The sequence below is a fragment of the Salmo salar genome, chromosome ssa19 (assembly GCF_905237065.1).
Source record: "Salmo salar chromosome ssa19, Ssal_v3.1, whole genome shotgun sequence".
Taxonomy (NCBI): domain Eukaryota; kingdom Metazoa; phylum Chordata; class Actinopteri; order Salmoniformes; family Salmonidae; genus Salmo; species Salmo salar.
This window is the reverse complement of record NC_059460.1, coordinates 71705023-71730922: the sequence shown is the minus strand read 5'-3', so window position 1 is coordinate 71730922 and position 25900 is coordinate 71705023. Positions and strand designations below refer to the sequence as shown.

Here is a 25900-nt window from a genome sequence, read left to right as displayed (position 1 = left end):
CTGGCCTCCTGAGTGGCACAGCAGTCTAAGGCACTGCATCACAGTGCTTGAGGTATAACTACAGACCTGGGTTTGATCCCAGGCTGTGTCACAACTGGCCTTGACCTGGAGTCCCATAGGGCAGTGCACAATTGGCCCAGTGTCGTCCGGGTAAGGGGATGGTTTGGCTCATAGCGCTCTAGTGACTCCTTGTGGTGGCCTAGGTGCCTGCAGGCTGACCTTGTCATCAGTTGAATGGTGTTTCCTCTGACACATTGGTGTGGGTGGGTGTTAAGGAGCGCGGTTTGGTGGGTCATGTTTCAGAGGACGCATGACTCGACCTTCGCCTCTCCCAAGTTGCAGCAATGAGATATCTTAATTGGATATGACAAAATATATTATTTTTTTAACTACTAGATTTTTTTTCTTCAGAAGAGTTGCAGCCTCCTTGATGCTCTGTGGAACTTCCTGAGAAATCGATCATTCAATTCTCCCCGAAATCTTCTTGTAAGATCCCCATGCTTCATCTGTGCCGACTGAACACGTTTGTCAAAGTGGAAAATTTGTTCTCGCATGTAGCTGTGGACGCACCAAAAGTCAATCCATGTGTCAGTGCAGTAAGCATGGTCGGCATAGCGGAGAGAGGCCCAGAGAATCGTTGCAGGATATCAAGTGGTGTCCATTTGACCTAATTGGAGCAGGAGCGGGCGATTTCAGTCTGCAAAAACTGGCGAGCGACATTAAACTCAGCTTCCACCAAATGTGTTTTGCTTTGATCCAGTAGTGCTTTCACCAACCTTTTTTTACATCTAGAAAGTCATGGCTCTCTGGGTCAAGGGCACACAGGGCCTCCACCAGTTGGCTGTTGCATTTGCTGAATCATTCTGACATTTCACCAATGACAGCATCCAAGAACAGCCTTTTACACTCAGTCTCTTCTCCTCTGTCCTCCTGGCCTACTGTACTGTCCACCACGTATTGCTGGATATTTATACATACATAACTTTGTTATTTGCTTGGAACTGGTGGTGTGTCAGTGCCATTGGCACTGAACTGCACCCAAATGTCTTCTCGGGGGACTCAAATGCACTACGGACAACTTTGACTCCAGTGTAAAGATCTGTTGCTTTTGCCTTGAGCAATTTGTTTGGAGGGTTGAGAAGACTGAGGATTCTGTGTGCCTTTTTTGCTGTTTTTTATATAAGAACATAAAACTGAGGGGCACAAGTTTCAACTGAGGGGGCTAAGCCCTCTTCTGCCCCGTTATGGAACCGGGCCCTGGAAATCACCTGCAGGGTGCAGCCTTACCTATGGATTGTAGATCAATGAAATTGGGTATCAGTCTACTTAGTAACACTCACAGAACACAACTGTGAAGAGAATACACAAATATTAGCATCATAGCTCAGGACTCTGAAACCACTGTGAAATGAGCCACATTAAGCTTAACAGTCAACCTACTATATGTGTATTGGACATTCAAATTGCACTGTACAGGATTGAGGATCAATTAAGTATCAGTCTTCTCAGAGACACCCAGAGAACACAGCTGTGAAGCGTTTACACAAATATTAGCGCCGTAGCTGTTATTACGGGACTTTGACTGTGGGAAATCACCTCCCCAGTCAGCCTATTGTGCATATTGACATTCAAATTACACTGCACAGCCTTAACTGTGAATTGTGGATAAATTAAATGGTGTATCAGTCTACTCAGTGACACCCACAGAACACAACTGTGAAGAGATTACACAAATACTAGTGTTGTAGCTCATATTTGACTTTTTTAGTGTGAAATTAACAAATTATTGTCTTTTGTTGCCTTTATATAACAACATTCCGATCTTGTTAATGATTATCTAGTCCAAATATGACATGATTCCACTATTTGTAATCAGTGGTGTAAAGTACTTAAGTAAAAATTCTTGAAAGTACTACTTGAATGCTTCGCAGGACAGGAAAATTGTCTATTTCACACACTTATCAAGAGAACATCCCTGGTCATCCCTACTGCCTCTGATCTGGCGGACTCACTAAACACATGCTTCGTTTGTAAACTACATAAATAATGTAAATTATGTCTGAGTGTTGAAGTGCGCCCCTGGCTATCTGTGAATTAAAAAAACAAGAAAATGTTGCTTAATATAAGGAATTTGAAATTATTTATACTTTTCATTTTGATACTTAAGTATATTTTAGCAATTACATTTACTTTTGATATTTAAGTATATTTAAAAGCAAATACTTTTAGACTTTTACTGAAGTAGGATTTTACTGGGTGACTTTCACTTTTACTTGAGTAATTTTCTATTGAAGTATCTTTACTTTTACTCAAGTATGACAATTGGGTACTTTTTCCACCACTGTTTGTAATAAACTCAGCAAAAAAATAAACCTTTTTCACGACCCTGTCTTTCAAAGATAATTCGTAAAAATCCAAATAACTTCACAGATCTTCATTGTAAAGGTTTTAAACACTGTTTCCCATGCTTGTTCAATGAACCATAAACAATTAATGAACATGCACCTGTGGAACAGTCGTTAAGACACTAACAGCTTGCAGACGGTAGGCAATTAAGGTCACAGTTATGACAATTTAGGACACTAAAGAGGCCGTTCTACTGACTCTGAAAAACACCAAAAGAAAGATGCCCAGGGTCCCTGCTCATCTGCGTGAACCTGCCTTAGGCATGCTGCAAGGAGGCATGAGGACTGCAGATGTGGCCAGGGCAATAAATTGCAATGTCTGTACTGTCAGACGCCTAAGACAGCACTACAGGGAGACAGGACGGACAGCTGATCGTCCTCGCAGTGGCAGACCACGTGTAACAACACCTGCACAGGATCGGTTCATCCGAACATAACACCTGCGGGACAGGTACAGGATGGCAACAACAACTGCCCGAGTTACACCAGGAATGCACAATCCTTCCATCAGTGCTCAGACTGTCCGCAGGAGGCTGGACTGAGGGCTTGTAGGCCTGTTGTAAGGCAGGTCTTCACCAGACATCACCGGCAACAACGTTGCCTATGGGCACAAACCCACCGTTGCTGGACCAGACAGGACTGGCAAAAAGTGCTCTTCACTGACGAGTCGCGGTTTTGTCTCACCAGGGGTGGTGGTTGGATTCGCGTTTATCGTCGAAGGAATGAGCGTTGCACCAAGGTCTGTACTCTGGAGCGGGATCGATTTGGAGGTGGAGGGTCCGTCATTGTCTGGGGCGGTGAGTCACAGTGTCATCGGACTGAGCTTGTTGTCATTGCAGGAAATCTCAACGCTGTGCGTTACAGGGAAGACATCCTCCTCCCTCATGTGGTACCCTTCCTGCAGGCTCATCCTGACATGACCCTCCAGCATGACATTGCCACCAGCCATACTGCTCGTTCTGTGCATGATTTCCTGCAAGACAGGAATGTTAGTGTTCTGCCATGGCCAGCGAAGAGCCCAGGTCTCAATCCCATTGAGCACGTCTGGGACCTGTTGGATCGGAGGGTGAGGGCTACGGACATTCCCCCCAGAAATGTCCGGGAACTTTCAGGTGCCTTGGTGGAAGAGTGAGGTAACATCTCACAGCAAGATCTGGCGCAGTCCACGAGGAGGAGATGCACTGCAGTACTTAATGCAGCTGGTGGCCACACCAGATACTAACTGTTACTTTTGATTTTGACCCCCCCCCTTTGTTCAGGGACACATTATTCCATTTCTGTTGGTCACATGTCTGTGGAAGTTGTTCAGTTTATGTCTCAGTTGTTGAATCTTGTTATGTTCATACAAATATTTTCACGTGTTAAGTTAGCTTTTTTTGCAGTTTAGTATGCATTTGCATCACTTTCAATAAGGGACTTTTATTTTCAAGGCGAAAGTGCCACTATTGTGGTTAATTCTTATTGTGGCTAGCTTCACATATGTGGCACTGGCAGTCTCCGGCTCACAGAGTAACATTGTTGCTTGCTAGCTTCGATGGAAAATGTAGGCATTGACAATGGTAAATTATTGTTACAGCTAGCATACTTTTAGGTTACACATGTCCACATTATCTTCGACTTGACTCCAGCTAGCTAGCTAAGTGTGTCGAATGCGTTTGAAAGTCGTTGGCTAGCTAGCTACTGTAACTAGCTATGTGCATAGCTAGATAGCTCGTTTGTTTTTATACTTCATTTAAATATGTGACTGCTAAAATGAGGTGAAATAAACAATTTTGTGATTGAAAAATGTAGTCTCATAATACATTTTATTTAACCCAAATTAATTATGACAGAAAGTAAACTACACAACTTAGCTAGAATGCCTGCCAGAGAAGCACCTTAACGTATAAATTGCCCACTGCGACGTTCCTGTATGTATACCCTTCGATAGCTCAGTTGGTAGAGCGGAGGACTGTAGAGGTTAAATAGCGATCCTTAGGTCGCTGGTTCAAATCCGGCTCGAAGGAAGACATTTTTTATTACCTGATTTGTGAAACTATAGCAATTGATACACACTGATCTAATTATCTACATGTTTGAAAAACTGGCAATGTGGTTTAAAAAAAATAGATGCTAAAGTAACATTTCAAAAAGGGCAGTCTTTATTGCTCACATGACAAAATAGAGACATCTCTCAATTCTTTCACAACCACACTTTGTTATTTTTACCTTTACTTAACTAGGCAGGTCAGTTAAGAACAAATTCTTATTTTTAATGACGGCCTAGGAACAGTGGGTTAACTGCCTATCAACTCGGGGATTCGAACTTGCCTTTCAGTTACAAGTCCAACGCTCTAACCACTAGGCTACCGCCCAAACTTGGAACTGCACAATTCTAGGGATACTTTGTATTTTGTTCAGAATAAATAATAAACAAACACAAAACACAATGCACACAAACTAACACTCATTCAGAATTTACAAAGTGTAGTCAAGGGGTGGAATGTAATTGGAACCCTTTTGGGATCTACCAGGTCAAGGAATGAATCCCCTCAGACTTGGGTTCAAATACTATTTAGGGTATTTAAATTACTTTCAAATACATTTGGAAGTAAGTAGATATGTTTTATTTGAAAAGACAAGTAGTTGAATATTGGAATGTATTTGAAAATACTGAAATAAAATGACTCAAATACACTCCCATGCATTTAACCCAGGTATTTCAAAATAGTTTTTGAAACAAGTTAAATAGTAGGCTATTTATAGGAAATTATTTGAAAACACTTTCAAATACTTAGTTGTAGTTGATTCGGGCCACATTATTTGAAAATACTAAAATACATTGAAAATAAGTATTCAAATAACAAATACTCAAATACACGTATTTAAAGCCAGTTCTGGAATCCCTATGACATCACCAGTCCTCCGATCTTTCTTCTCAGTTGTGTTAGGTATAGGCCCGTCGTCCGTCACCAATCAACCCGGTCCTCTCGCTTGCATTGGTTGGCTGCTGTATTATGGGGACGTCGTCAGCATCTGGAGAAGGTAAGAAAAACTCATCAGTGCATCCGTTTACGTTGTTGCAGTATGTTGCACAGAACTAATAAAATATGTCATATCCTCCAAAATGTTCCTAAACATAGGCCTAGGACACTATCTATAGTATAGCTGTTCCTGTTGAGACTGGGGGATGTCTTGACTGTTGTGAGGGAGTGACGGCTACCTGTGTCAAGCCTCTTACCTCCTGCTGCCGGTTGTCCTTTTGGCACCACACACTGTGTCAGCCTGGCTGGCTTGAAGGGCAGTTTTACAACTTTGGTTGTAAAGTCCCCGTTAATCAGTTCAATTACCCTGGGCTATGCCTACAGTAGGAGGTCCTATTCATATTCAGAAATTCTCCCAATAAATATGTTATCATAAGCAATGTGTTCTGAAGCCAAACACATGAGTAGGCCTTCTCATCATCCTCCCATGGGGGCTGAGACTTTGCAGTGAGTGCCTGAAACCAAGGCCATTGTTTCCCTTTAATCGTGAGATGGGGCTCAAAATAACTGCTATGGAAACACATTTAGAGACGTGACTCAGAGGCAGTAATTATCAGTTGTATCTGAGAACTGCAGAGACATGGGGAAAAACCCACACCCCACCTCCCACAGCTAACTGGCACCAGAGCAATTTATCATATCCAAACATCTGGCACAAATATATCAAGTATATTTATTTTCATTAACTGGCGGACTTGGTGTGTTTGAGAAAACATATTTTAAGTTTGTCTGTGCCATTCCACTGTCTTTGTGCCCTAGCAGCATCAAATGCTTTTCCATTGATAGATGAGGTAATATTGATACGGTAGGAGAGTGATGTAGGCAGAGCTTATTAAGGAGGTTGCTGCTGTTGTTGTTTCAACAGATGGATAATAAAACTGCGAGCTATAGGCTAATTCTGAAACAGTGAGAGATAGTCTGTGAGGCTTGCTCATGGTAGAAGTTGCCTTTAGGCACAGATCTAGGATCAGCTTACCATCCTAGAGTCCTAACCTTAGCCATTAGGAATGTGAAATGCAACACTGACCTCAGATCAGTGTCAAAGGGAAACTTCATTATTCTCAGTGGGGCTCACCTTATCTCTCTGTTACAAAACCCTGACCATTGTAACTGTGCTGTGTCACTTTTATCCCTAGCTACATGTACATATTACCTCAATCACCTCAACTACCTCATACCCCAGCACATTGACTTGGTACCGGTACCCTTTTATTGTGTTACTATTTCCTTTTTTTGTGTGATAATTTTCTTCCTTTTTAACTTTGCATTGTTGGGAAAGGGCTCGTTTCACAGTAAAGTCTACACCTGTTGTATTCGGCACGTGACAATGTTATTTGATTTGCTCACCTGTCTCCATGTCTGTGCGGATCTGCTCCTCGAGGTCTTCAGGGGACACGTAGCTGTCGGGGTCCTCCTCTCCAGGAGTTTTGGGTTTACACTTCCCACAGCAGCAGTTGAAACAGCAGCACAGGCAGCAGCAGAAGTAGCAGCCTGTTAGCACCCCGCAGACGGCAAACAGACCCTGTGTGGAGGATGGACATAGACCACTCACTATTAACACATGAACATAGACTTTCCTTGTTCACACACACACACACACACACGCACGCATACACACACACACACACACACACACCCACCTTTGCCCACCAACTGGAGAGCATGAAATAAGCATTGACGTTCTCCTCTCCAAACTGCTGTGCCACGTACAGACCGAGGGAGCCATAGCTGTCGTAGATGTTCCTCTTGGAGGCATCTGACAGCACGGAGTGGGCATTGTTGAGCTCCTTGAATTTATCTGTGGCGTTCGGGTTCTCTGGGTTCTTGTCTGGATGATATTTCAAAGCATGTTTTCTAAATAGTAAAAAATATTACGAAATTGAAAAGATGATGCAATCCGAAAGGCTTCGCTAACAGAAATGTTGTTTTCATTGTTACTGTCTTGTTATTTTATGGTCTTATCTAATGAGTTCAGTAAGAGGCAGCACTGTTATCTCCCATTAGGTGTGGTTAGAAGCCTGCTCCCTCACACCCATCAACACACACACCTGCCAGGCATTGGTATATTAGTTCAATAAGCCAAAGAAAGTTGTAATAGCATGTATAGTACAATTAAAACTCTTAAGTCAGGCTAGAGAATGTAAATATTTAACCTAGAGTATATAACTGAAACACTGAGCTAACTGCTGGTGCCCAGTTCTATACATGGTGTACCAGTCTGCCATTTTGAATTCAACTGCAGTTTTTATTTTTTGGCATTAGGTCCATTGGAACCCTTGGTTGACAGACACCATTAAATAAATATAACTACAGTCACTTTTACATAATTCATTTTTTTCTCACTCTCTTTTTTTGCTGTAAATTATAATTTCTCATCAACATTTCATGACGCTCTGAAGCACGTCTGCTTGTTTATTTTTAATGAAGCCAAGAGGCTCTGAAAATGCTGCTATGATTACATATTCATTAACCACAAACAAGGGCTGTTCAAACGCTAACCATTTGGATGGTTCCTGGAAGTGAATTCCAATTAGAGCAATTAATTAAGAACTACTAATTGTGATGGCATCTGTATGACTCGAGTCTGAAGTGAATTTATATTACAAGTCATTAGATTCTGACTTACTACATGTTGGAATGCCTTACTACATAATGGAAATGTATTGGTGAAATGAGAGAGAACTCAAGGTATGAACGAGGGCTTGACAGGCATCCTTTGACTGAAATGTAGGTTATAGGATAAAAGAGTTATCTTAAACAAAATCTACATTCAAATGTAGAATTACATTACCAAATATAATTGATAACGGCTTGAGTTAAGACAATTGATTTGGATTAGGTCTAATCATCAAAGGTTCCTTTCATACTAACATTATTACACAATAACCATATTAAAGTTGAGTACTGAGACCAGTGAGTTTTATCAGCAGCTCTCCATATTATAGGAAGTCTGTCCTGCTATTTTATTATAAGGTTGAGGTACTACTTGTTGTGTGGGTACATAGCAATTTGTCTGCTGCAATAATGCTAGGGTCATACAATTCCCAACAGGTTGTGACAAGCTTCCAAGTACACCCACGCTTGTGTGTGGGAAATGCACGCGCACACACACACACACACACACACACACACACACACACACACACACACACACACACACACACACACACACACACACACACACACACACACACACACACACACACACACACACGATATGAACTGAGTACAAGGAGGGGTACCATCTGTTCTGTAGTATTAATATTTTAGTTTTATGGAAGTCATATTGTATTCATGCAGCTGTCTGACAATCACTTGCTGTGATTATAAAAGGTATTGTAGCAGTCAGTCACTCTGTCTCACAAAGTTATTCTTTTTCTACATCTGTGCCACATTTCTCCTGAAAAACATCCCATTAAAATGATTCCCTCTGACCTCCATAGACATTGGTTGTTACATGACGTTTGTTTGTGCATGGTTACAGATCAATGTATAACCTGCTTTGATGAAGAAAAGGATCTTTGTTTACAAACCAAAATCCAACAGCATTACAGTATTTCTAGTTATATGAATAAATGTTTTTACAAGAGTCAACATGCTGAAGGGTTGTTGTCAGTGATGTAATATGCAGTCCAGTTTCTCCATTGAGGCATAAGGTTATATGTTACTCTACAAAGCCAATGACTCCAAATGGTGGGTCCTCGCTTCAAGGCAACAACTCAATCTTTAAATGGGTTGCACATGCACAAACACACAAGGAGCAAGGATTTAGTGTGTGTGGTGTTTTGTTGTGTGTGTGTACCTGTAGGACTTCTTGATGTCATCCTGTGTACAGGTCTTGTCGAGGCCCAGGACCAGATAGAGGGCCTCTCCTGAGGTGGACAGGGAACGTTGCCTTTGCTCTGACATCTTTTCTCACCATTACCTGCACAACACATCAACCACAATGATTTTCATATGATACCTGATGTTGACTGTGCGGTTGTTCAGCTGATCCCCTGATCTGCCAGTAATTGTATACTGTTCACACAGCATCTCTATTCATTATTGATAGAACTGTTGTAAATATTAATTAAAAAAATTCCCACAGGGAACCTACAGTTCAATTGTTTCCCAAACTCTCCCTCACTATGTTTTATCTTCAACACTCTGTTCGATCCAAGAGTCACTTAATACATTGTCCAAATTCATCAGAGAACACCAAAATGAGAGAACCTGTCGCCTTACTGTTGAAACATGGACTAAGACCTCAAAACCCAAACAACACAACTCAAAAGACTTAAGATACATTTTTGCCAAACACATCCTCTGCATTTGTCCACAGTTATTCTTATCTCTGTCTCTGACTTTCCCGTTCCTCTCTTTCATACCTGTTCCTCTGTCCAGGCTGTCAGCTCCAGTGCTTCAGTCGTCCCTGTGAGAGACAGACAGGTCAGTGGAGTCAGGTGTCTGCTCTGTGGAGGACTAGATCAGCGGATGAGATGAATAAAAAATACAGGCAGATAGTCATGGGCTCACATTTCAGCAGGCCTCGCTGCCAGTGGCCCTAACATGGTTACCTGGATGTTGGGTTGGGGTTTAAAGGGGACTCGGATGTAGGTCTACTATACTGCAGGATACTGAGGTGTTTGGGTGGAATAGTAACGGGGTTCAACTGGTTGATGACTGTCTGAGAGGATAGTGAAAGATAAGGTCAAATATTTAATGTAATGTTGTGCTTTTTCGTATACAATCTGTTTAGTAGACTCGATAGTTTTCCACCATGGTTTTCACAAGACCTCTGTATTCAGTGACACCAGAGCACCACCTACTGGAATATAGAAGAAAGGTAAGGAAAATAATATTTTCCTGCATGAATACTCTTCCACAAGATGGCGATACATACATGCATATTTTACAGATGAACATGACCAGAGGTAAAAACGTAGCTCCATAAAGGGTTTGCAGGTGGACTCAAAGTTTACCGTAACAATATAAATAGTTTTCACCTCAGCTCAGTGTATTTAATAAAGACTAATGATAGCAATAGTAAAAGGCAAGATGGCGCCGACAGACATGGCAGCTCTGGTTCTAGTTCACTAAGTAACTTTGCAGTATTTTTTTTTTTTTGTGTGTTATTTTTTACATTATTAACCCTGAACGTTTATTGTTTTACAAGCATTTCGCTACATCCGCAATATCATCACCTAATTATGTCTATGTGACCAATGCAATTTGATTTGATTTTATATCTAATAATTTAGATTGGGTAAAGTTATCAGACCAGTGATTTTATCAAGGAGTGGCATATCACAGTTGTAATTTATTCTTCATGGTGTTGTTAGTCCATAGAAAACCACAAATTGGCATGAAGGATTGGATTCAAATGTTATTGACGGTTCATTTCCTGATAAAAAACAGCCATGTTTATTGTTCAAGTCTAGTCAAATTAAACGTGTGGACTTATTACATCTGAACATGTTATATAAGGAATGCCACTTTTTGCCAATAGTCAGTAGCTCTTATCCAGAGGGGCCCACTGTATCATCAATTAGCGCTAACGACTCCTCTGGTTCCCTAAAGGCTGTCACAGACAAAGGAGGAGGGGGTGGGAGGTGTGGGGGGATTGCAACAAGATACTTGTAGCTGCTTGGAGAATCAGCAGGTATGCAGTTAACCTGTCCCTGGACTCCATGCTCTGTACTCCGTGCCCCCCTGGGCTTGCCGAGTGCCTGATGCAGCTGAGCATATCTGCCTAGGGACCAAAATGTGTGTGCTATAAAGGAACTGTTGGAGGAATTAATTAACAAATGTTTTCCTACCCTTTCCCACAGACAGTCACACTCATGGGAGTGTGTACACATACACACACATGCATGCACACACTTATGTCATTTTAGAGTGGTCAAGTGGTTTGTTGAAAACATTTAGTAAAAAATACCAAATAAACACCAACGTCAACTAGACTTTTTGAAATGGGTATGAAAAATGCAGTTAATTAATCACCACAGCTAGGCCCAGTCATTCTGACCCGTTAGAACGTCACCAGTCGATATCTAGTCTAATGGGTCTGGATTGGCTTGTCCTTTGCTAAGGTTGATATGGGGGTCTACTATCATGTGCCTAGTCTTCGCTGAGGGTGAGTGACTGGCTGGTGGAGTGATTTGGCACACTGTTGCTTCAGTTGCCTGGAAAAGACGCAGGACCTCCCAAGGAGTGTGATTGTGTGGAATTGCATTGAGAGTGCCGTAGAAGAGAGGGAGGGAGGGATGTAGTGGAGGAGAAGCCATAGGGGTACTCATTATGCCTCTCAACTGGCATTCAGCCTGACTGTTGCCATGGTACAGCTCAGCCTTGTCCCCCAGTTCTCCTGCATAAGTCCCCCCAAAAAAGTTGAATCAGAATGTAAGTAGAGGTGGTTCTTAGAACAGTGTTTTCAGGAGAGAATTATTGAATGGAATGGTGTGTTCCTTGACTTCATGGAAAGAAGGTATTATTTAGGTCTAGCCTACTACTCACACGACCTGACAATAGAGACCTACCGGACAATAGCCACTGTCTGCAGGTAATAGGTGTTAGTAATGGATATAGGTCAGCCTGACATTGATGCAGGACAGGCGGAGTATGAGTTCTGTTCTCTCCCCCTCTCTCTCTCAGATACATTTGTGGGAAGTTCTCCTTCCTACTGCGTCAGTTGAAATGGCGTGGAAACAATGTTGATTCAACCAGTGTGTGCCCAGCGGGTGGTTGCCAATCGGTTTCGCTAATATTCCACTCCATTCCTTGTATTCCATGTCATGTCAGTGCTAGAGGCGTAACTAAAGACACGTGGATTCGAATGCAGGCTGTATCACAACCGGATGTGATTGGGAGTACCATAGGGCAGCGCACAATTGGCCCACCGTTGTCCGGGTTTGGCTGGTGTAGGCCGTCATTGTAAATAAGATTTTGTTCTTAATCGACTTGCCTAGTTAAATAAAGGTTACATGTGCCAAAGTGTGCATAGCTAGCCAGGCTTTCAAATTTAATTTCAGATGTAAGTAGCCTATTCTTGATTTGTATTATATTAGTCTGAGCTATCAGACACCCTATAGCTTAATAAATAGATCATTAAAAAAACATTACTTTCTGTATACTGGAAGTGTATTCCACTAAATTCCACCATAGCCTCACATTGAAAACTGGAGTCCCACTTCTCAAGTACGCTACAACTGGATGACTCATGCAAGAAAGGTAATCACATGCAATGATGTGGACTGCTCTAGGGCAAACCCCATTGTGCTGGAATACCCTTGTGGAGATCCGCGCCGTCGGTGAACAACTGCTCAAATCAGTATCAGGGGATCGCCCTGGACGTCTAGCCAATAGCGTAGCTTGTTGCAAACGAAGTCTATGCCATTGTCCAATCACTATAGATGTGACATTAGTAGCCATGCTGCAATTGGATAAATTGGACACGGGCGTTATGCGGTCGCTCGAACGGTTCCATCTCTGGCAGGTGGTGTGGTCGAGAGCAGACTAATGTTTAGGAAGATGGCTAGCGAGGTAGTTAAAGGAGATACATTTACCTTGATTCACATTTTTGCTTTTTCGTTGCACTTAATATTGTTTGCCGGACGCCGAGTTTGAGTGAGATTGACGTCGGGTTTCCCCTTGAGCCAGCCACTTTCTGTTGAAATTACACAGTGCTGCATTGAGTGGAACAGAATTGTGGTCAATTACGGGTACTATTTATACTTGCATTGTGAAAAAAGACCGAATACATATTGATAATGTTTCTTCTGGCACGTTAAATGAATACCACCAAACCACTGTAAAGGCAACTTCTCCAATATTTACCTCGTAGGATTCCTTTCACTTCATCCACCAGTGTTGTACATCGGTAGCTGTCGTGTTTTGAGGGGTCGTTCCTTTTGTTTAGATTTGGAGACATATCACGATGAATCACGTCTGAGAGGAGTTTTGGACAAAAAATGAGTACGCGTTTTTATAAAGATGCAGAAAATATAGAGGCCTCGTCTTTTGAGGGCCCAAATCTGTGTGGAATAAGGAGCGAAGGAGCAGCATGAAAATAATCCGGATAGAATGGGACCAAATGAGACGAGAAACATAGACAATATCAATGACGGCGATTTTGTCAAGTTTAAAGTCGCCAAGAACAAGTAGCCTACCTTACTGCTGAAGCATTACAACTGATCCCCCCCCACAAAGGAGGGATACCGCTCTGCAATCAACCCTATTCTTTTCCTGCATTTCATTTTCCATTCTATCAATTCATTTCTGTTTATACATTTTTTTTATTTGAATTTTGATCTGGATCCAGCTCTGACTTTGTTCAATGGAAGTATGTTATCAGCTGCCGGTTTTGCCTCTAGACAGGCCGGTTCCTAAGCATGTCCTCAGCCGGAGAGGTGCCATCAGTTTCAGCTCCAGCTCGTCTCTCTTCGGCGCTCCTGATCCAAGACAGCTGTCTCAGGTACTACCTAATTATTTGACCTGTTTCGGTTTGAAATACACGGTTTCTGCACGCCATATTGACACTACATAATCAAGTTGATGACAAATGCCATGTACTACCTAATAACCAGCTGTTGAATCGCTTCTTTCAGATTCATGAGTCGTATGGGAATCCTGCAGGTGGTATCAATTTGCAATGTCACCCTGAAACTGTACAACATGAACCGTTGTAATTGATCAGTTAATGCAGTCACGTTTCAATTCTGCACATACACATGACTGTACAGTATCGGGAACATTGTCTGTATTGTTATTTTTGCAAGGCTTAGTGTTAGTTGCAACAACTGTCTCCTACCAGTTGTTATGTTTGCGCCAAGGAATGTGCTGCCTGTCTACTTTGTAGTGTGTTCCAATCTAGACACGTTAACAGACTCGCGTTAAAATATTGAGCCACATTGGATAACCTATTCCTTTAGTTCTTATCCTCCAATTGCACAGTAGGCCTATTAATGGCATAGTTGTGCAATGTCGCTTAGGCCTATGAGTTTCAGTATCTTTTGATGCAAACTTTGCAAGGAAGCCAATATCTTTGTCATTATAACGTCATAACATTATTATATTTTCAATTTGGTAAGTTCTGGAACTGATAACATATGACTAAAGTAATCAACTAATGGTGATGATGCGAACTTGTATCATGTTTAGTAGTTCGTAGTCATCCTACAGAATAGTTATACATCACACTTTTGTTGAAGTCAGCCCCCCCCCCAATTTAACTCCCATGGCATTGTAACACATTAACCAGGCAGTGAGACGTGTGTTTTGTGTTCGGGACCCATCCCTCTTCGGTGGGCAATCCATTAGTCTTTTGTCAAGCCCACTGCTTCACATAACCACCCACGTGTGTCTGCTTTCAAATCACACTCATTGACAGATATACAGCCCCTCTCTGAGCCCACCTTTCTCTGGCTCTCAGGATAAATTATTTTCTGTCAGGTGTTGTGGAATGTGCGCAGGGATAGATCAACCAGACAAGCTACATCCATCCATCACTCTGGGCCCTTTGTGTTCCATCATCCTTGTAGAAGTGGTGTGTGTTAGCGTGCATTGTGGGATAGTAAAGGGTCCGGTTGTGTGTGCGCCCATTCTAGAGCACTGGTCTCTGATGGACCATGCTTCAGACCCTCCCCACTGAAGGACCACCGGAGTCCTGACCACACAGCATAGAATTTGTTACTAGAACGGATAAAGTCTCGCTCAGTTTTCTGATGTGATGATCATTAGTTAGTTGAATATTCCAAATGGCTGCCATGTTACACCATGTAACGTTGCTTTGAACAGGGGATGTCCCTTCTGCTCATTCTAGTTCTATGCCCCCTGTGAGAAGACCATAGTCAGCAGGGCGCTAGATCAGATGGCCCTGTGTACAAATGCACTGTAGGGTCCATTGTGCTCCTGGGTTGTGTTTGCCTCTTGTTTCTCTGGAGTGGGCTACAGTTCATTTGTAATGGGTGGCTGTGTGCTGTTGCGCTCTTACGAGCTGCAGGCTTTGTGGGGTTACTTGAAACACTGATTTGCATCAGGTTTTGGTTTCTTCATGTGAAGAGATCAGCACTACAGAGTTAAGACTTGCCCCAGTAGGGGAGGGAAGGGAGATGTTTGCTTTGTGGGCTTTTTCAGAACACACACCATCGCTGCCATGGTGCGACTACTGTCCCTCTCAACATTTGTGTTTTTCTCCCACTGTTTGGCCGTAAGGGTGAGTCTTTTCCTCTGTGGTCACTGCAGTGTCTTTTCTGTGGTTCTGGTACCAGTGTGCTCGCTGCTTGGTCCTGGTGTTTGTGGAAGCAGGGACATGGGAACGGCTAGAGGTAGCCTTACTGAGGGAGCCGGTTCAACGTGCCCAGTTTCTGAGGCCACTCAGATCTCACTCACATTTCCTCTTGTAAACAGAGGGTGGAAGTGTAGGGTTCAAGCACAAAAACAAAAGTTTCCTTGGAGTATGCATGTGAATGGGTGTGAAATATGCTCTAGAAGAGGCGTAGCGGCTCCCATGGCCACAGCATGGGAAGAGAAGGCCTTGTTTGTGTTCGTAGGGCTTTTAGTTTGCAGCAATATTGTAGCCTACTGCATGCAGTCTCTGTAGACGGGGTCAATGGAATGACATTACATTTAAAGGAGAAACACCTTCTAGGGGCCTATGCATATGTAGGTTGAGGTGTAAAAAGGGAAGGCTAAAGTATATTCTATGGCTTCAAGGTGTTTGACTTAGATATGACATCAGGATAATGTCCAAGTAGATTGGAAACAGAGTGGGCAGGTCCACCCTAGGAGTCAAGTAGACATTAGATTGACGTCGGACACTATGACAAGTCCTGTTGTACAGGACAAGGAGTAGAACACGGTCATTTAATTATGTGGTTTACATTACACACAGGCAAGATTACCTAATTTGACTCCTGAGTTGGTGTTTACATCGAGAGAGCCAGGCCATTACAGGGAACAATGCAGCTGCCAGTACCATGTGCCACTGTGCCTGGAGCATTGATCGATCACTGAAATACACACCGCGGAGCCAATTGATATTGAGAAATCTATGTCGACAGAAACACCCTGTTGATGAGTTGGAGCAGTAAGTCACATGCTGATTTCCGACAGGAAAAAGGAGAATTGGCAAATATAATCCAGCGAGGTACGCAACAGGACGAGATACCACCGGTTGTTTTTCTGCAGACAGAGGGGATCCCATCAAGAGTTTTTGGCTGTGGGCGTGTTTAGGGGGGTGTAAAAGAGTGCACTTTTTTTGTTGCGTTGGCTCGTTGACGTTAACTGTAGCGATACGGTGTTGAGATGGTGGCATGTGTGGCTAGATTGATGTAGTTTCAGGATGTGGTAAGAATGCTGAAGGAGCTGTTCAGAGCCTTGCTGCTGCTCTTTCACATCCACATGGCTTTAACCCCCAACACGCCAAACTGACACAACCTTCATGAGAATAGTCTGACTGTTCCCCCTTTAGGAATAGCTCTGTCCCTTATCAAATGTCTGGAGTTTTCTTTACATGACTCAATTAACAGGAGTATTTACTCTCCCTGGAGGAGTTATGGACTTCAGTTCAGGACCTTATTTACAGTAGGAAACAGGAAGGATCTAAACGAACCGTACAATCCTCTCTCTCTCGGGGCCCCTCTGTCACGTTAGTGTTGTTTATGTGCTACTGTGTTGAGTACAATGGGATGTGAGAATGAGGCTGTACACGTCAACACCACAGACAGTTTGAGCTGCATTCTCACTGCTCGGGCTACAAGTCTTCCTTCCTGCTCTTTGTGTTTACTCTGTGAAACATTAGCATTGGAGTGGCGGTTATGAATGACTACATTTTTACCTTGATTCACTTCACATACAACAGGTGTTTCAATACCCTGAGCCACTGCCTGGATGCCTGTGGAATTCCACTGCAGTGAAATCTCCCTGCAACAGCCTGGAGTGGAGTGTGTCCACTCCCTATATAACCCGTGTTGGCAAGCAGATTCAAACTAGATTTGTGTAAGCAATGGCACACACGCGTGCACACATGCAGCAACCTGCATTGCGGTTAAGTCCAGGTTTATGGCTTTAGCACTGCCTTACTGGAATGTACCATGACGTATTACAGCATTGCACCGCGAGGGTCCATAACTCAGGAGGAAGCTGTCACTTTATGAAGCTCTGCTGCTCTATCTGTTTAGACACACCGTGTGTATTATTCCAGAGTTTATGGGAATAGTGATGGCTTCCTCCTTAGCCTGACTTGTGCTGTCTGTCTGTGGGCAGTCCTCAGCTAGAACCCAGTGTTTTGCGACCTCAGCTAGAACCCAGTGTTTTGCGACCTCGGCTAGAACCCAGTGTTTTGCGACCTCGGCTAGAACCCAGGGTTTTATGCCCTGGGCTAGAACCCAACATGAGGAAGTCAGGTTTTATCAATGGGGCTAAAACAGGGAAGTGTGTGTGTGGATGAGCTTTGACCAGTCTCTGCTGAACACCACTGTAAAGACCTGGAGCTGCTAGACTTGGCATAAATGATCATTCGCAGGGTTAGCTCTGTAGAGTTCTGGTTGGGTTTAGATTCACTAGCTTTAAGTACGCCTTCAATACAGCATCAACTAGGCTACATGAGACCAAACTCCATGCTGAAAACTTTCTCAATGCGTTATGCTTGAATTCCGTCTGAAAACATTTGTTTGTTTACTTAATCTAAAACGTTTATCTCAGACAAAAGGTACATTTTAAGGCACACTTTGTTTGTTTGCAAGTAGGTTAAATGACAACCTACGTACACTATGGTGGTAACCTGTCTATGGCTGAATCCTCCATCCAGTCTGACCTACAAACCCAGAGACCCTGGGTGGGTTGCCTGACCCTGGTCTGAGGGGGATATCCTATCTATCTTGAACAATTTTGGGGTGGTAGGTAGCAAAGTGGTTAGTGTTGGGCCGGTAACTGAAAGGTTGCTAGATCGAATCCCTGAGCTGACAAGGTTAAAATCTGTTCTGCACCTGAACAAGGCAGTTAACCCACTGTCATTGTAAATAAGAATTTGTTCTTAACTGACTTGCCTAGTTAAAGGTAAAATAAAAATATATGCAACTATTTCCCATGAGTTACAGTTCAGATGAGGAAATCAGTCTAAATAAATGAATTTGGTCCTAATCTATGGATTTCACATGACTGGGAACTAGAGGTCGACCGATTATGTTTTTTCAACGCCGATACTGATTATTGGAGGACCAAAAAAGCCGATGCCGATTAATCGGCAGATGTTTTAAATGTTTATATATATATGTATATGATAATTACAACAATACTGAATGAACACTTTAACTTAATATAATACCTCAAAATCAATTTAGTCTCAAATAAATAATGAAGCATGTTCAATTTGGTTTAAATAATGCAAAAACAAAGTGTTGGAAAAGAAAGTAAAAGTGCAATATGTGCCATGTAAAAAAGCTAACGTTTAAGTGCCTTGCTCAGAACATGAGAACATATGAAAGCTGGTGGTTCCTTTTAACATGAGTCTTCAATATTCCCAGGTAAGACGTTTTAGGTTGTAGTTATTATAGGACTATTTCTCTCTATACCATTTGTATTTCATATACCTTTGACTATTGGATGTTCTAATAGGTACTTTAGTATTGCCAGCCTAATCTCGGGAGTTGATAGGCTTGAAGTCATAAACAGCGCAATGCTTGAAGCACAGCGAAGAGCTGCTGGCAAATGGAAGAAAGTGCTGTTTGAATGAATGCTTACGAGCCTGCTGGTGCCTACCACCGCTCAGTCAGACTGCTCTATCAAATCATAGACTTAATTATAACATAATAACACACAGAAATACGAGCCTTAGGTCATTAATATGGTCAAATCCAGAAACTGTCATTTCGAAAACAAAACGTTTTTTTCTTTCAGTGAAATACGGAACCGTTCCGTATTTTATCTAACAGGTGTCATCCCTAAGTCTAAATATTACTGTTACATTGCACAACCTTCAATATTATGTACAATTCTGTCAAATTAATTACGGTCTTTTTTAGGAAGAAATGGTCTTCACACAGTTCGCAACGAGCCAGGCGGCCCAAACTGCTGCATATACCCTGACTCTGCTTGCACAGACGCATGAGAAGTGACACAAATTCCCTAGTTAAAAGAAATTCATGTTAGCAGGCAATATTAACTAAATATGTAGGTTTAAAAATATATACTTGTGTATTGATTTTAAGAAAGTCATTGGTTATGGTTAGGTACACATTGGTGCAACGACAGTGCTTTTTTTCACGAATGCACTTGTTAAATCACCCGTTTGGCGAAGTAGGCTGTGATTCAATAATAAATTAACAGGCAGCGCATCGACTATATGCAACGCAGGACAAGCTAGATAAACTAGTAATATCATCAACCATGTGTAGTTAGTTAGTGGTTATGTTAAGATTGATAGTTTTTTTTATAAGATAAGTTTAATGCTAGCTAGCACCTTACCGTGGCTATTTTTTGCTAATTTATTAAAAATAGAAAACTGAAATATCACATACAGTACTGGTCAAAAGTTTTAGAACACCTACTCATTCAAGGGTTTTTACTATTTTCTACATTGTAGAATAGTGAAGACATCTACTAAATATAACACATGGAATCATGTAGTAACCAAAAAAAGAGTTAAACAAATCAATGTTACATTCTATATTTGAGATTCTTAAAAGTAGCCACCCCTTGCCTTGACGACAGCTTTGCACACTCTTGGCATTCTCTCAACCAGCTTCATGATGTAGTCACCTAGAATGCATTTCAATTAACAGGTGTGCCTTAAGTTAATTTGTGGAATGTCTTTCCTTTTAATGAGTCTGAGCCAATCAGTTGTGATGTGACAAGGTAGGGGAGGTATAAAGAAGATAGCCCTATTTGGTAAAAGACCAAGTCCATACTATGGCAAGAACAGCTCAAATAAGCAAAGAGAAATGACAGTCCATTACTTTTTAAGACATGAAGGTCAGGCAATACGGAACATTTCAAGAACTTTGAAAGTTTCTTCAAGTGCAGTCGTAAAAACCATCACGTGCTATGATGAAACTGGCTCTCATGAGGACCGTCACAGGAATGGAAGACCCAGAGTTACCTCTGATGCAGAGGATAAGTTCATTAGTTACCAGCCTCGGAAATTGCAGCCCAAATAAATGCTTCAGAGTTCACATCTCAACATCAACTGTTCAGAGGAGACTCTGTGAAACCACTACCAAAGGACACCAATAATAAGAAGAGACTTGCTTGGGCCAAGAAACACAAGCAATGGCCATTAGAACAATGAGTCCAAATTTGAGATTTTTGGCTCCAACTGCTGTGTCTTTGTGAGACGCAGAGTAGGTGAACAGATCTCTGCATGTGTGATTCCCACCATGAAGCATGGAGCGGGTGTGATGGTGTGGGGGTGCTTTGCTGGTGACATTGTCTGTGATTTATTTAGAATTCAAGGCACACTTAACCAGTGTGGCTACCACAGCATTCTGCAGCCATACACCATCCCATCTGGTTTGTGCTTAGTGGGACTATCATTTGTTTTTCAACAGGACAATGACCCAACACACCTCCAGGCTGTGTAAGGACTATTTGACCAAGAATGAGAGTGATGGAATTCATGTTAGCAGGCAATATTAACTAAATATGCAGGTTTAAAAATATATACTTGTGTATTGATTTTAAGGCATTGATGTTTATGGTTAGGTACACATTGGTGCAACGACAGATTACCTGGCCTCCACAATCACCTGACCTCAACCCAATTGAGATGGTTTTGGATAAGTTGAACCACAGAGTGAAGGAAAAGCAGCCAACAAGTACTCAGCATATGTGCTAACTCCTTCAAGACTGTTGGAAAAGCATTCCAGGTGAAGCTGGTTGAGAAAATGCCAAGTGTGTGCAAAGCTGTCATCAAGGCAAAGGGTGTCTACTTCGAAGAATCTCCAAGTATAACATATTTTGATTTGTTTAACACTTATTTTTGGTTACCAGTTTTCATGTTATTTCATAGTGTGGATGCCTTCACTATTATTCTACAATGTAGAAAATAGTCTAAATAAAGAAATCCTTGAATGAGTAGGTGTGTCCAAACTTTTGACCTGTACTGGATGTGTGTATACACCCCTCCTGTCCTGTTTGACGTGTGTGTGCTGGGGTTGTGACCTCTAGTAGAGTAGAGGGTAATCCTTCCCGTTGGCTGCTAACTGACGTGATGAATGACCGTACAGGCCAGCCTAGACACCGGCAGCAGATGTCAGCTAAAGCTCTGTGTGTTTTGTGACTGTGTGAGTAAGAAGGTTATATCCACTAGTTTGGGGTCTTTGCGTATGGTTATGCCTGTCTGGTTATGCCTGTCTGTGTCTTATCTTTGTGTGTGTTCCTCTGCACATTTAGCTGTGACATTGATATAGTGACCATACTAGCACACAAAGCCCAAACATCTGCCCAAGCCAATGCCAGCGTTGTGTACAGTATGTTTCTGTTTACAGTGAGGTGGGGTATCGGGGCATGTTACTTTGCCCTTATCCAAAGGTAGTATCAGACTACCAGCCTTGTGTTGTGAGTATGATGCTGTTCTCTATATGCCTGAGTGCCTCGCCCACACACACGGTGGTTATTACTCACACGCTAAGTGGCGGTGCTGTGTGTAAACACAGTGACGTGTTGACAGTAAAATACTGCACCACATTACCTACCGTGATCAAGCCTGTTTGCCAGATGGTAAAAGATTAGCCTTGGATTGGCTGCCACCGTCATGTGAGCTTAGACTTAGAGGGGCAGAGGGAGACGGATACACCCAGAGAGAGTGTGTATGAAAATGTATGCACTCACTAGTAAATTACTAAAATGTGTGTGTGTGCTTGTAGGAGAACAAACCTGGGAGAATCTCAATTGCATTCTCCTTGCAGCCTCGCTACTTGCCTCCTCAAAACCCATTGGATGAGAGCCAGAGGTCCCTCTCTCTGATCTTCTCCAATAGGTTTGGAGAGGAGTGGGGACACGAGGAGTATGCAATTGAGATTCTCCCCTCTGATACTTATCTGTGTTTGTAAGTGGTTAGAATTGGATCTATCATGGTCCAAACACCCCAACACCATTGTGAAGAGGGCATGACATTGCCTCTTCCCCCTCAGGTGGCTGTAAAGATTTGGCATGGTCCCTCAGATCCTCAAAGTTCTACAGCTGCACTATCTGGAGCATCTTGATTGTCTGCGTCACCGCTTGCTATGGAAACTGCTTGGCATCTGACCGCAAGGCGCTACAGAGGGCCAAGCTCTCTGCCATCCAGGACCTCTATACCAGGCGGTGTCAGAGGAAGGCCCAAATAATTGTCAGACTCCAAGACTGTTCTCTGCTACTGCACAGCAAGCGGTACCAATGCATTAAGTCTGGAACCAACCGCACCCTGAACAGCTTCTACACCCCCCCCCAATCAAATGGCTACCCGGAGTACCTGCATTGACTTATTTATTTATTGCACTGATTCTATGCACACACACTGGACTTTACCCTTACAATGACACCCTAATACATACACACACTACTGTACATACGCCCACACACATGCATACTGACGTCATACACACTTTCACACTCCCCACACGCTGCTGCTGCTGCTGCTGCTGTCTATCTATCCTGTTGCCTAGTCACTTTACCCCTACCTATAGCTAGCTCAATTACCTCGTACCCCTGCACTTCGACTCATTACTGGCACTCCCTGTGTATATAGCAATGTTATTTTCTACTCTGTGTGTGTGTTAAATGTTTCATTCACTGCGTATTTATTAACTCTGCATTCTATGAAAAAGTACCTGTAAGTTAGCATTTCACTGTTAGTCTACACCTGTTGTCTATGACGCATGTGATAAATAAGCTGGTGTGTGACAGTGGTTGGTAAACTGGTCACTATAGCTTTACTACACGACTGTGTTTTCAGATGGTACAATTGACAATAGGACCAGGCCATAACCTGCTTAGACATTTTGTTAATTGTAATGTGTGATTTTTAAGCCTCAATAAATGAATGTTTACACAGCCTCTACACATACTGCATTGTGGGAGAAAATGGCTTCAAAGGGTTACATTTTTCCTTTTGACAGAAAAGCCCAGAGGGGATGGGAGAGAAAGGGAGGTGGTGTGTGTGTGTGTGTGTGTGTGTGTGAGACCGAATGACCGAGGGAATGGTAATGGATAAAAATCATGGATACACATGACGCGGAGCCGATTGACTTCACAGGCCTGTGTGGTCAGCCTGGTCTCATAGACTAGACGTAACATGGTAAACGTAATTCCGGGACCATTTGTATGATCCAATTTTATTTGTCACATGCGCGACTACAGCAGGTGTAGACCTTACTATGAAATGTTTACTTACGAGCCCTTAACAACAATGCAGTTCAAGAAATAGTTAAATAAAGTAACACAAAATAACAATAACGAGGCAATGGGTTGGGTACCTAGTCAATGTGTGGGGGTACAGGTTAGTGAAGGTAATTTGTACATGCAGGTAGGGGTAAAGTGACTATGCACAGATAATACAGAGTAAGTAGCAGCAGTGTAAAAAGAAAACGGGGGGGGGGGTCAATGTAAATAATCCAGTGGCCATTTTATTAATTGTTCAGCAGTCTTATGGATTGGGGGTAGAAGCTGTAAAGGAGCCTTTTGGACCTAGACTGTACCGCTTGCCGTACGGTAGCAGAGAGAACAGTCTTGGAGTCTGACAATTAATTTGGGCCTTCCACTGACAGCCTAGTATATAGGTCCTGGATGGCAGGAAGCTTGGCCCCAGTGAGGTACTGGGCTGTACACACTACCCTCTGTAGCGCCATAGCAGGTGGTGAGACAACCGGTCAGGATGCTCTCCATGGTGCAGCTGTAGAACTTTTTGAGGATCTGGGGACCCATGACAAATCTTTTCAGTCACCTGAGAGGGAAAAGGTGTTGTCGTGCCAGGTATTCACGACCTGTCTTGGTGTGTTCTGCCCTCCTTTTCCTGTAGTCCACGATCAGCTCCTTTGTCTTGCTCACGTTGAGGGAGAGGTTGTTGTCCTGGCACCACACTGCCAGGTCTCTGACCTCCTCCCTATAGGCTGTTTAATCGTTCTCTGATCAGGTCTACCACTGTTGTGTCATCATCAAACTTAATGATGGTGTTGGAGTTGAGGGGACTAAGTGACAGATGTGTTGTTGCCTATCCTTACCACCTGGGGGCAGACCGTCAGGAAGTCCAGGATCCAGTTGCAGAAGGAGGTGTTTAGTCCCAGGGTCCTTTAGCTTATTGATGAGCTTTGAGGGCACTATGGTGTTGAACGTTGAGCTGTAGTCGATGAACAGCAATCTCACATAGGTGTTCCTTTTGTTCAGGTGGAAAAGGGCAGTGTGGAGTGCGATTGAGATTGGGTCATCTGAGGATCTGTTGGGGTGGTATGCAAATTGGAGTGGGTCTAGGGTTTCTGGGATGATTGTGTTGATGTGAGACATGACCAGCCTTTCAAAGCACTTCATGGCTACTGACGTGAGTACTATGGGGCAGTAGTCATTTAGGCAGGTTACCTTTGCTTTCTTGGGCACAGGGACTATGGTGGTCTGCTTGAAACATGTAGGTATTACAGACTCAGTCAGGGAGAGGTTGAAAATGTCAGTGAAGACACTTGCCAGTTGGTCCATGCATGCTTTGAGTACACGTCCTGGTAATCCATCTGGTCCCTCGGCCTTGTGAATGTTGACCCGTTTTTAAGGGTTAGGGCTACGGAAAGCGTGATCACACCGGTGTCCGGAACAGCTGGTGCTCTCATGCATGCTTCAGTGTTGCTTGCCTCGAAGCGAGCATAAAAGGCATTTAGCTCGTATGGTAGGCTTGCGTCACTGGGCAACTCGTGGCTGGGTGTCCCTTTTGTCGTCCGTAATAGTTTACAAGCCCTGCCACATCCAATGAGCGTCAGAGCCGGTGTAGTGGGATTCAATCTTAGTCCTGTATTGATGTTTTGCCTGTTTGATGGTTCGTCGGAGGGCATTGCGGGATTTCTTATAAGCGTCCGGATTACTGTCTCACTCCTTGAAAGCGGCAGCTCCAGCCTTTAGCTCGGTGTGGATGTTGCCTGTAATCCATGGTTTCTGGTTGGGATATGTATGTACGGCTACTGTGGGGGCTATGTTGTCGATACACTTATTGATAAAGCCGGTGACTGAGGTGGTATACTCCTCAATGCCGTTGGATGAATCCCGGAACATATTCCTTACCAGACGTAGCTGTTCTGTCCTGCCGATGCATGGAAAACCCAGCCAAATGTATATCCGTGTTGTCGTTCAGCCACGACTCTGTGAAACAGAAGATATTACAGTTTTAATGTCCCGTTGGTAGGATAGTCTCGAATGGACATCACCCAGTTTATTTTCCAGTGATCGCACGTTGCCCAATAGAATGGATGGTAGAGCTGGCCTACCCACTCGCTGACAAATTCTTACAGGGCACACCAATATGTTTCATTTGGTATG

The 25900-nt window shown here is 42.9% G+C and overlaps 2 protein-coding genes and 1 non-coding gene across 5 annotated transcripts in view; 2 read left to right on the top strand and 1 right to left on the bottom strand.

Moving 5' to 3' along the window:
- The first annotated feature begins 4325 nt into the window (after nucleotides 1–4325).
- trnay-gua (transfer RNA tyrosine (anticodon GUA)) lies at nucleotides 4326–4411 on the top strand. Its single transcript is given in 2 exon segments — nucleotides 4326–4362; nucleotides 4376–4411. It is a non-coding gene; the product is annotated as a tRNA-Tyr (tRNA).
- A 112-nt stretch (nucleotides 4412–4523) lies between these two features.
- dnjc5 (DnaJ homolog subfamily C member 5) lies at nucleotides 4524–13355 on the bottom strand. Of its 2 annotated transcripts, XM_014159490.2 has the most exons (6): nucleotides 13247–13355; nucleotides 9799–9842; nucleotides 9231–9353; nucleotides 7069–7282; nucleotides 6776–6950; nucleotides 4524–5420 (listed from the first exon to the last, which is right to left on the bottom strand). In XM_014159490.2, the coding sequence occupies exons 3-6, from the start codon at nucleotides 9335–9337 to the stop codon at nucleotides 5332–5334; spliced, it is 585 nt and encodes a 194-aa protein (XP_014014965.1). In that variant the 5' UTR covers nucleotides 9338–9353; nucleotides 9799–9842; nucleotides 13247–13355; the 3' UTR covers nucleotides 4524–5331.
- A 311-nt stretch (nucleotides 13356–13666) lies between these two features.
- LOC106579529 (high affinity cAMP-specific 3',5'-cyclic phosphodiesterase 7A) overlaps nucleotides 13667–25900 on the top strand; it is a 57129-nt gene continuing 44895 nt past the window's right edge. Inside the window, exon 1 of one of the 2 annotated variants that reach the window (XM_014159525.2) lies at nucleotides 13667–13883. In XM_014159525.2, coding sequence (XP_014015000.1) covers nucleotides 13746–13883 — 138 coding nt within the window. In that variant the 5' untranslated portion in view covers nucleotides 13667–13745. The remainder of the gene's footprint in view (nucleotides 13884–25900) is intronic. The other variant, XM_014159526.2, reaches the window with a different exon arrangement.